Below are 12022 nucleotides of genomic sequence, written 5' to 3'. Positions count from 1 at the left end.
AAGTTACTCTTCTATTTTCTCTCACATGAGTGAAGTTGATTTCACCCTTCAAACTGTATTTATCAAACAAAAATTGTTTCTTCTCTAGAACACTGCTTAAATTAAAACATCGGTTAAATTAAGCACACTTCAAAAAACTCTCAAAATTTGCTGTTTGGAGAGTATATTAAGAACACTGTGCATTATTAGCAAAAACAGTGAACTGGAACTTAAAAAATGCCTAGGTGATGCTATAGATACTAATCTAAAAGTACAACTGATCAACTAAAACATGTCACTAAGATGTGATGCAAAAGCATTGAGTCAGCCATTGGCATTTAGAACTATCACTGCAACAGAACATAATTTACATACATATCCATACAAATCAACAAATAGTAAAAGCAAAGAAGCGATAGAGGTGGTTAGGGATGACTTCAGTGTTTTCTATAACACATCATGACCACCAAAGTCTGAATCTCATCCTTCCAGATGCTCTGCCTGAAGTTGTTCCTCTGTGAAAAGATATGACTCTCACTGATTGATTAATATTCAAAATAACATGTAAATCAAAGTGAAAGCTATGTGGAAAACATAAAATCAGAAAGAACAAGGTGTTGGTAAAGCAGCTGCTCACCATCAAGAGGTATTCCACCGCTCTGTCAGGGTTGTTGAAGCTGGCCCTCAGTGCCGCAATCACTTGCTCTCGTTCGTAGCCCATTGACATGATCTCAGTCACCATATTCTCATAAGACTGACCTGTCACTAGAAGTCACATGACCACCATTTTAGGGGAATAAGACAAAAAAAAAAATCACAAAAAAGTTTCAACAGATAAACCTCATTTCTACCCAAATTTGAGTCATTCACTAAAAAGTAAAGAGAAGCTCACATTAAACATGCCACGTGGCTTTAATTCCAAATATATTTTGTTATGAATTTGATTGGAAATAGGAGAAGGCAATGAACACAATGTAAACCTCTACTGACAAAAGCAGCACTTGTGATACTTCTGTACTTGTAATTGAAATAATGTTCTCTCTCCAAGTTTTCACCTAAGGTCAAGGGCATCCTCACAGCTAATAATTACTGATGTAATCAAGAAAAGCCTCCCGCAGCATAAAATTGGAAATCAAAACTTTTGAGGCAGAAACCTGCCTTTTAAACTGTTAGCCATTGGGGTCTTCCCAAATAAAGACTCTCTGCTATGCTATTGTTAGATTGATGACAAATAGTGATGACCAAGTTACAACTATACATTGCTACATGCTGGTGATGATGACCAAAGTAATCTAATCAACTTAACATGGACCAACTCAAGTCAGCCAGAAGATTTTAAAGTTGTATCTAGGAAAGCCACTCAAGACCTCAGTGAGACTAAGTTACCTAATTTAATTCATATCTCATTCAATTTATTATTTGACTAGACATCCATCACATCAAATCCGCCAACTCTTACACGGACAAAAACTGTCCCATACCTGCAGCCATTAAGACAAATGGGTACACACACTATACATGAGCAATTTAAGGGCAACTGATCACTACACTAATCTCACTGTAGGGAAGATTATTATCGCTTTTCATAATCCATTTAATTTTCCTTCCTTAAAAGAAAAAAACAAAACCAGACATTAAAATACTAATCTCCTTCCCCAGATAAAGGTATTCCTGATCTCAGTGGAATATTACTACTGACTGACTCCAACTAGCAAGTTAGTGGTAAGAGAGTAGAGTAAATAACAGTCATAAAAAACAACTGATTAATTAAAAAACACAGAAAACAAATACTGCTAGAGCTGTATTGTATCTGTTAATACAAGTAAGTCACCATTAAAAGAACCAACAAGTTTTATTCCCTTAGGGAGAGGGTGTTTAACTCAAGGCAACATTAACACAATGCCACTGCCTGGTTTTTAATAAATGCTTCTAAATAATCAGTGGATGTATGACTTAGGGTAGTATGCTCAAGAACAAATAATAAAAAAAGCCGTAGCCCATGGACACTTGTGCATTATCCATAAATAAAGGATTTACAACCCTTGATTAATCTGAGTATTTGTTATTTGGGCTTCAAAGTAATAGTGCCAACCTGAGTTTAAGGAATGGTAAGTTCATGTCTTCGTACAGAACTACAAGATCAATCACCTTACATCTACCTTCATTTTTTCAGATATTAAAAAAAAACTGACACCAAACCCCCAAAAAACCCTATCATCTAAACTTTGACCTAGAGATGCAAAAAAAGCTCAGCCAACAATTACTCCAACACAATGATTCTGCTAAACTTCTGCTCATGTTCTTTCTTATGCAGCACTAGTTTGTTTACCCTTACTATTGCTAACAAACTAATCAAGCAGACAGAAAAGCAACAGCAGACAGAACACCTGTTGATATAGTTAAGACGCTTCTGTAGGGCTTTTTCAATATAAGCTAGGTAGAGACCAGAACCAGTATAAGAGATTTGATACAGGAAAAAAAGATGCAAAAAGGCTGACTTGCTCTGCACAGACTGCTACATAAGCCACAATTAAAAGCCAAAGGAGGAAACAGAATTACTGCAAATTTAGGCATGTGTACTCCATATACATGCTACTTACACAAGCTGGGCAAAAGTAAGATGAAGAATAATAATTCAGAAGTTGCACACCAGCAGTGTCATGATAGAGAGTCAGGCCTATCTCTACACAGTGCTACTGGAAATGTTTGAGGTCAATGCTGAACTGATTCTGCTCCTTGCTTTTGTCTTTCAAATAACATTTTAAAGCTGGATTAACTCTCAAATCCAGTTCATCACACTCCCCACAATAATTCTTGTCCCATGCCCTAAAGAAAGCTCAGGCTGCTCCAGTGAAAGATATAGTTGCACAAGAACTGCAAGACATATAAATCTTTACATATCATAGAAAGCCACATCAGTTTTCAGAATCTAAACAAAAGCAAATCAGTAGAAAGTAATCCCTGTTTTCAAAACGAAGTCAATTAACTTCAGACAATGTAATCGAGAAGCCACAGTTAGAATATGTCTAGGATCCAACTTTGGATGTGAAAACATACTACATGAATTTATGCATATTCCTTTTAGGACAGTTTCTGAAGAAAAAGGATGACACAGTTCATGCCTATTGCCTTTGAAAATTTTTTGGCCTGTAACACTACCAGCTTGCTTACCCAGGAAATTACACTCAATGCCTGTTATTTCCAAACTGTCAGGGACACAAGGCTTTACAACCAGACAACAATCACAGAACTTCCACGTAAACTAGATAGTGAGGCAACACTCTTGATATGGGATTCATTTTTTTTAAATTCTGACAAGAACTGAATCAAGACTACCACCTTAATTTAACTTGTTGATCAATACTGTTAATATGAGTATTTGTGATGACCACACTTTGGCCACCAAGGTAAAACAAATGGTTAATGAGGCACGCACCTTTGGTAGCAGCAGTCACTTAAAAAATGTAACAACTCAACTGGTTGTCTCCTACAGTATCTATCAGCTATTTCAGCTCTAAAACAACATGTCACACTTAAGACCTAAGCTGCAGTTAGACAGACTAAACCTAGTGACTATCACTAATAGACATAAAACATTACTACTGACCTAGATCACTCTGGGCTGCTTAATCACAATACCTGCATTCAATATACCCACACAGCCCTACATAAAAATGTAAGTGAAACTCTTTTCTTAGTTTAACTTTTTGTACCAAATTGCAGCTTCATATTTACAGACATAAGATAAAACAAACAAAAAAAAGACACCTCCTCCTTATTTCTGTGCCTTAATTTGCTACACTCTAAAACAACCCGAAAATTTAAGTAGGAGTAAGGAGTTGTGGGTTTGCCTAAATTTCCTAGCAACCAGAATCATCATGAATGAGGGGCAGACCTTCCTATTGCTTTTATTCTGTCTGTTCTACTGAGAAATAAGGATGTTTAAACTGTCAAAATAAAAGTGAATTAACTGTAGGTACAGGGAGGCATCTATTCCTTAGCTCAGACAGCAGCAGATCTAGTGAATTTATCTAATCTAAATGTGTCAAAAGATAAAGTACTTTCAAAGGTGGAACAAGTGAATTATAAAGGCAGCCATTTTATCCAACCTGCACTCTGGGGAGCAAAAGTGCAAAGCATATAGGTATTTACATGTAGTCCTCTATTCAAGCCACTTCAAAGTGAATAGTTAGAAGAGAAATTAAGGCAAATGGGGGAAAAAGCAGGGATGATAAGGATCTTCCTTTTACACAATAAAAATATATGGAGGGAAGTATTCTTCAGTAAAGAAGCTCTTGAAGCTGGTTCCAAGATAGCAACTTCAGGTCTTAGGGAAGGGTACTTTAATTATAATTTTAACAATGACAGATATAGAAGAAAATGTCAACATATGCTAATCTGTCATGCCTCTGTTGCACCAAAATAATGTCTACATTAAAAAAAACATTCCACTTACCAAGTGCACTTATAGCATCCTCAAAAAGATTTGATCGAGATGTATCACCTGTTGGACTGTAAGATGAAGACAAGTGCAATGGTAATTACAAAACTGTTGAAAATTTCCTGTTTAAAAAAAAAAAAAGCAGCAGCAGCTGTAACTCTAATAGCCTCTTTGTTTCTAAAAAACCAAAGCTTTCCAAAGAGCTCTCTTTTGGTCCTATAGTGAGACCAGATTTTACTAACTTACAATGCTACCATTTTTAACACAAGGCCAACCTCCCCCCTGCTACCCCTAGTAGTTTGGCTCTTGCCCATCTGCTCAGGGATTAGCCATCTGCTTTCTTGAATGCTTTAAAGGGTGGGAGAACAAGGTGGATTTTCAAAAGCACACAGCAGTCTCACTAACTGCTTCCCCACAGTCACCGGTCTGACCTCCAAGTGGGTCAGTGCCAAGCACTTATTAAAATCTCAGTATCCTGCTTTCCTAGGAATACAAACTGCTAACATTTGCAATTACTCCATCTCAGGTTATCAAAGCTGTTAAATTACAAGGCTCACCTTCATCAACAGCAAGGAACACAGAGGCCACACCAGTAGGCAGAAGAATCCCAGTTAACTCAGTCAGAGCCAAGGGTGCCCTTTTCCTGACTTGTCCCAGGGCTGCAAACTTAAAGCGTCAGCCCCTTGGTCTCAGGGCAATACCCCTGATGGGTCAACAGGACTCCTTCGAGGGCAGTATTGCCTACAGGGTAGTGCAACTCACCATGGGGTGCCGGGAAAAAGAGACTGTGTGAGATTTACTAAGGGAAATCTAGGGTAAAAACCAAAGGTAGGGAAAGGAAAGCATCAAGGCACCCTGCAGATGAAAAGCATGGGTCAAGAGAGTTAAAAAAAAAAAAACAAAAGAGAAAAAGGCCCAATTCATATATAAACATGCTTGCCTGGTCGTGGCCTGAACCTCATCCCCAGTCCGTCCTCTTTCCTTATTAAATTCCATTTCTAACAATTTTTTCCGATGGGGATGCTGGTCAAAGGGAATCTGAGTATGAGGGCCTGCAACAGCCTTGCAGGGCTCAAGGCAATCACGTGCCCAGGTGCCAAAACCGTAGCAAACTCCAGGGGCCTGCTAGCAAAACAGTCTAAGGCCAGCTGCTGGAGAAATTAATATTGTTCACTTTTATGTTAATACATATGTATCTTGCAGGAGTGGGTTTTGCCCTAAAATAGCCAGAGGGGAACAGGATGAAGCTGCTGGTGTTGTATCTTACTTGAGTGATGGTCTTTTTCCTGCCTGAGTTGACCTAAGCAGCCAGCCATATATACAGGAATATACATGTTGTGTGTGTATTTTGGAAATTCATATTCAGCCTTGATATGTGGTAGAGTTGGGGACATGGAGCTGCACCAGCTTCACTTTTATCAGGCTACTAGAGCTGGCAACTCCTATCAGCAAGTGAAAGATCATCAGATTAATCTGAATCAGTTTTCAGAAGATGCCACTTAAAAAAAAAAAAAAATCTAACAAGTCATTTAAGAGATCCATGTTTGTATGCAATAAAAAAATTTGTTCCAACAAGAATGCTTCAATAGCATCTGTCAGTAGTGAGATTAACAACCAAAAAAGATCAAAGGCAAAACAGGACACCAGCTTGCCTGGCCATGGCTCAATAAATCTTCACCAGCCTTAGTTATTTGACTTCTAAAGCAAATCAGAAACAAGCAGTACTCACTGAAATCAAGGCAGGTGATAATCTTAATACATGTATTAAATTATTTTTTTGATTCCTGTTAAGTACACTGAGGCTCCCTTATTGCAGTTTAAAACACTGCAATCCGTACATGGAAAACATTATTTTGGTATCAAAGATTAATCTTTGAACCCACTGGACTAACTGAGCAGAAAAAAATGAGAAGAAACTCACCTATTAAAATTTTTAAAAAATTAGGTTGACTGATAAATGCAGCTTCATTTGTGTTCCATTTCTAAGAGATATCCACTTATCATAATTGCAAAATTAAATAACCAATTGGAGTATTTAGTGCAAAAAACTTATGATGACATTTTCAAGATAAAAACAATTGCAAGTTTTGCTTCCTTGTCAAATCAAGGTTTAAATACCAACTGATGTGTTTAAATACAACCACTTCAAGAATTAATGTCTTATGCACCAGTAGTCACATAAATAACACACTAATAATTAAAAAACAGTGTATGAAAAATGAAGATTTGATGCTATTCAGCACTTCAAGGGCCATGAAATTCCAGTTAGCATGTTTATCCCACGCAATACTTAAGCAACTTAAAGTATGCAGTGGCCTTTTTTTTGCTCACAACAGGAATGAAACCTGTAACTTAACTTCCATTTGATTTTCTTGAATGTAGTGAATTGTGGTTAAAAGTTATTCCAATTCCCACGACTATCTGCAGATGGGCCAAAAATAAACTTGTAGCTTTAAGGCATTATATGATTAAAGAGCAATACCATAGCCTACATTTTGGAAGAAAAAGCTCTCTCCAGAAATTAAGAAACTCATAGAGCAATAAGGAAGTTATGGTTCAAATCTAGCCAACATGATTCAAAACACAGAGGTTTATGAACAGGACAGGACACATTCCTCTTATGACTTTAAGAGCTTCGTGAACATTATATTCCCACACAGGTGAATATCCTCAGTCTGAAAAGAAACTTGTGTGATAGTAACTCTGAAATGCCTAATGGGAGCAGAAGTCCTGTGCCATTTAGCTCTCCACTCCACGGGTTTATTCCCAAGACCACACTTCCCACAGGAGAAGGTGTAAGCAGGGAGGGGTGCTTCTTAGGATTGATCAGTAATGTTATACTTGAGTCAGAGACTGAAATTACAGTCAAGAAAGAAGAAAAATTATGTAGATTTGAGAGAATGACTAGAGTAACACTGTAATGGAAACTTCAAATCAAAACTAGAAGCAGCAGAAATGGACAGGCAACTCACTTTTGGAGGCTCATTCATACCTGTCAGTTGATGATGGACTAACAGCAGCTGCTGCCTCAGGTGGTTTTTCTTCTGACTTCTCTTCTCGAGGGGCACTCACAGGTGCAGATTCACAGACAGCCTCATCTGGTGCTGGTGGTGGAAAGACAGGGGCTGGCACAGGGGCAGGAGCAGGGGCTGGTGTGGGAGCTGCAGTTGTTGAGCCAACAGTGGAGGTGGCATTTGATTGCTGAGTGACTCCAGTTGCTGCTTTGGGCTACAGGAGGAAAATAGAGTTCAGACACAGCACAAAACTCCCAAACCCCCGCTCTCTGCAAGCAACACACTGATTAGGTTCTGTTAAGACCATCTGTGTTTGATATTGCTGCCTTGACATCAAGCATAACATTAAAACATTGCAGGACATTAAATCTGTAATGCAATTTAAACAAAATTTCATTGGTAAGTATCTGGGAGCATCACTGAAGTACTTATTTAGACACCTAAGCATTCACACTCTGAGTATAAAGTGAAATGCAAAGATAAGATCTAAATATTTATAGACCACAATACTCTGCATGTGAAAACAATCTTGTGTTTTACAAAAGCACATTTTCAAGAAGAAACCAAAAGCGTTGTCAAAAAACATCTGACAGGTGTAACAAGCATAAGGTTTTCTCACCACTCAGGTTTGGAAAAAAGTGATAAAGAGAGAAATCATATTTCATTATGAATGCTGTTTGATGGAAAATGAGATTAAAAAACCCCAAAACTTCACCTGTAAAAAGTTTTAGTTATGCAATCTTTACATTCAAAGCACTACAATAAATAACATTTCACATACTTCAGAAAAGTTCTGTAGTGAGCAGCAAGGATACAGCAGAATCACAGACCACCAAATCCACAGCAACAAATTTAGAGCAGTTAATACTTGTATGCAATTGTGATTCAATCTTCACATCTCTAATGGAAACATGAATTTTGCTTGGACGCAGTATTAATCCCATTATTCAGAAATTCAGCTCTTGACAATGTATGTCACTTCCAGATAAGGTATGGAAATATGTTTTCAAAAACCATATCACTGTAGTCCCTTACTTGTGAATATCCCTAAGAGCTGACAAAACTGACCTCAGTCTCTGCCTTTCCAAGACAAAATAGCTGAACTTTAACAAAAGACAACTACTTATTCAAGGTGCAACACTGTCAGACAATGCTTTCTTGAAGTAGGGAACATTTATTTCCTCCTTTTGTCTGAAAGAAGAGGTGAGGTTGAGAATGAACAGCTTCCAACATGACAAGCACAACAAGAAACACTTTAATAAGCATTCACAGAAAAACACTGATAGTTGGAATGCAAGTGGCTTTATTTTCTGCTAGATTCTGATACCCTTAATACAAAAATGTTTTGAGCATCAGACACAGTTAGTTGGTTGTGCCTACATGACTAGTCATGTCTTATCCACAATAGAATCAGGAAAGGGAAACTGAGCTTAAAGACTTGCAAAAAGACTTAGGCTGAAGAAATGCCCAAAACATAGGTCCTTTAGATCAGAAAGTATTGCATTTAGCAGTTCCTCACAGAGGTCTGTGCTTAGAATCATGGAATTGTTTAGGTTGAAAAAGACCTCTAAGATGGTTGAATCTAACTCTTAACTCAGCACTGCTGAGCCCACCACTAGACCACATCCCCGAGTGCCACAGCCACACATTTTTTTGAACACTTCCAGGAATGGCACTTGCACAACTTCCCTGGAGTCTTCTGCTATCAACAAAATGAAAACTGGACTCTGAAATCCATCTGCACCTATTTTCCTGTACTGATAAATGCCTCTGAGGCAAACCACAGCCTATAAAGCTGTTCATTCAAGAAGACAGCAACAACAATTACATTCAATAAGACAATACCAGACAGAAGTAAAGGGCAGGCAAAACTCACATAAAGGTTTTTCTTTGTCAGAAGGAGAACCTCTAACTCCAAAATTAACTTCATATCTCAAGACAGAGATGAAGCAAATTTTATCCAGATCACAAGGCTCTGGAATGCCTAAAAAAATCAATGGCTTAGTTCCTGGAAGCAATCTGGCAACTGGTTCAGAGAAGAAATGCTTCAAATACATGTCACAGCCTTTCCCTATAAATTGCCACTGCAGTCTTTCAAAACTCACAGGTTTGTTGTTTGGTATATGTATCCTGCCTCTACTGGTTTATGCTGTTGAGCTTGACAAAAGAAACCACCGTGAGTTATGAAAAGCAGCATGGCAAGACTGGAAGAGCTCCATTCAGTGGATTTAGCAATAAACTACCTAGGTTCCCCTCTTCCTGTTAATAATATAAGTGTAAAAAAAACAGAGAGAAAGAATGAACAGTAAGACCAGCCATTAGGATTTTTTTTCTTTGACATAAACATTTAGCACAGAACAGCAACAACAATCAGCCTAGGCAAACTAGGGCCATGAAGCAATATTTTTTATCTATTTGCAAAAATAGGTAAAGTTTTGTTGAACAAAACTTGCACATGATCCAATTTCACTGGTTTTAAGGATGAGCATAGACAATCACTTAGCACAAAGAAAAATAAAATGAAATTAATGAAGTTTCCTATTAAAAAATAACGACTACTCACTTTTGTCACCATAACCACCACAAAGTTCTTCTCATCTATTTTGTATTCTTTAAGAGCAGTCTCATCATTAAGGATTTTACCTGGCAAATTAAAGACAGAAATAAAGAAGTTACTTAGCAGATCAACAGATAATCTTGGGATTTCCTCATAAAAACAATTCCAAAGACCCCATGAAAACATGTTTTATGCAGATTTATAAACATTAAATAATCCTACAAAATGTGTTTTGGCTATTAACCTTTGGCAGTGGAGCTACAATTTTCTTCCTGTGATGTCCTAATCAGCTGTACTAATCAGCTTGAAGGCTGTTGCCCTAAGTGTTGAAGATGCTTCAGAACATTTAAAATAGAAGTGTTAAATCTCGTAAAATTTACTGGACCCTTAACACAGATAAAAGTAATGTAGAAGAAAGGCCACAGCATATAAAAAACTTGATTGAATAACTTATGTCTGCTTACACACTCAAGTAACAGTAAGAAAATTCCTTTCTGCTTATCTTCTGTTTGGCCTTCAGAACATTACCCACCTGCAATAAACAAATTTGACCTTGCAACTTTAACAATTTGCTCTTAAAAGAAGGGTAAAACATTAGAAAAAGCTGGAACCATTCCATAACTTGCTACCTTGCCAGAAGGATAAAAAAGCCATCAGACAAACCCAGAAACATTTGTTATCCTAGCACTTGTAATGTTTCACAAGCAGAGATGATACTGTGACAAAGCAGATTTGCATCATGTCTACAACAACCCAGAAAGACACTAAGCCATGTGCTTTTTTGCCTTTTTTTTTCAGGATAAGCTGGTTTAGAGGCAGTACCACAAATCAGAAAAAGTGTTTCTGCAAGATATATAGCACCTGCTTCTACTACAGAATTTTCAGGAAATATTTTACAATTTAAATTGATTCATTTTCTGAAGATGTGCCACAGAGCACTTCTCTACTTCAGGAGGAAAATACACATTTTCATAACCTTTCTCAATGATGGTGGAACACACCCTTTGGCTATAACTAGCAGGTTACACCCTTATCCTGATGATTGCAAGGAAATCAAGCAATACATACAAATTATGGCACCCGGAATACAAAAGAGGTGGTGGCACTGTCCTACTCCCTACTGGTTCCACCAGTCCTGCATAGTCAAAGATGCAAGGAAGTATTACATGTACTGCAGTTACAGCAACACCTGTAGCATCTGACTCACAACTAGACAGGTTTACTTGCAGATTTCTGGTTTACAGGCATTTTGGGGAAGGCTTCCATAAATGTATGTGTGTGTATCTATCTATATGTGTCTGTGTGTATAATATATTTTTATATATATATTAAATATATATAAGCATCCTCAGGGTTTCTAGACTTTACCCTAATACAGAGGACAACACAACAGATCTGCCTCTCTAATCAGGTCCACTTGGGGTATCACTTTGCTTTACCAAACTGTGAAAGTTCATAGGCCATTTTAACAAAAGTAAAAATGTCATCAATATACCCTTGTAACTCCTGTCCAGGGAAAAAGAATTACAATCAATCTTTGGGTAGGCTTCTATTCTACATCTTACTTCCTGTATGTCCTACTTGTGAGGATTATATAATACTGCAAATACATTCTGGCTTTAGAAAACACTCATGTCATACAATCTTATACAGCCCTTGATTTTTGCAATTACAGAAACAAAATATTAAGAGTGTTATACATATTTCACAAAGCCTTCTGCCCTGTTCACATTTCTTGATTATACATGCAACTTCTACCTTCATGTTCTTGGCACGCATTCCCTTCACTGAAGTGTAAGGGACATAAAACTTGCTCAGAAACATAGTCCTGAAGAGCTGTACAGAGACAACTTCTCTGCCATTATCCTCTCTCTCTACTGAAATTAGTGACTTTACCTTATTAGAAGTAGAAAAACAACACTGGTTACAAAGCAGTACATTCAGGAGGTGAAAAGAACAGCAAAGCTTCTTTCAAGCTTGGTTTTAGAAGAAAAAATCACTAGGGGGAGCACTGGAATAGAATTTAAGTTC

General features: G+C 37.5%; 1 protein-coding gene across 1 annotated transcript in view; it reads right to left on the bottom strand.

Annotated features, from left to right (window-relative positions):
• The window catches only part of RAD23B (RAD23 homolog B, nucleotide excision repair protein), a 42114-nt gene that overhangs the window by 16977 nt on the left and 13115 nt on the right, over nucleotides 1–12022 (bottom strand). Inside the window, exons 3-6 of the mRNA XM_027708689.1 lie at nucleotides 9998–10077; nucleotides 7413–7648; nucleotides 4436–4491; nucleotides 617–744 (exon numbers count right to left, since the gene is read on the bottom strand). Of these exons, the coding sequence (XP_027564490.1) occupies nucleotides 617–744; nucleotides 4436–4491; nucleotides 7413–7648; nucleotides 9998–10077 (500 nt within the window). The remainder of the gene's footprint in view (nucleotides 1–616; nucleotides 745–4435; nucleotides 4492–7412; nucleotides 7649–9997; nucleotides 10078–12022) is intronic.

Source organism: Neopelma chrysocephalum, unplaced genomic scaffold (assembly GCF_003984885.1).
Source record: "Neopelma chrysocephalum unplaced genomic scaffold, ASM398488v2 Primary Assembly neopelma1_96472, whole genome shotgun sequence".
In the NCBI taxonomy this organism is placed as follows: domain Eukaryota; kingdom Metazoa; phylum Chordata; class Aves; order Passeriformes; family Pipridae; genus Neopelma; species Neopelma chrysocephalum.
The sequence above is the reverse complement of the archived record's forward strand: the minus strand, read 5'-3'. Positions and strand labels throughout refer to the sequence as shown.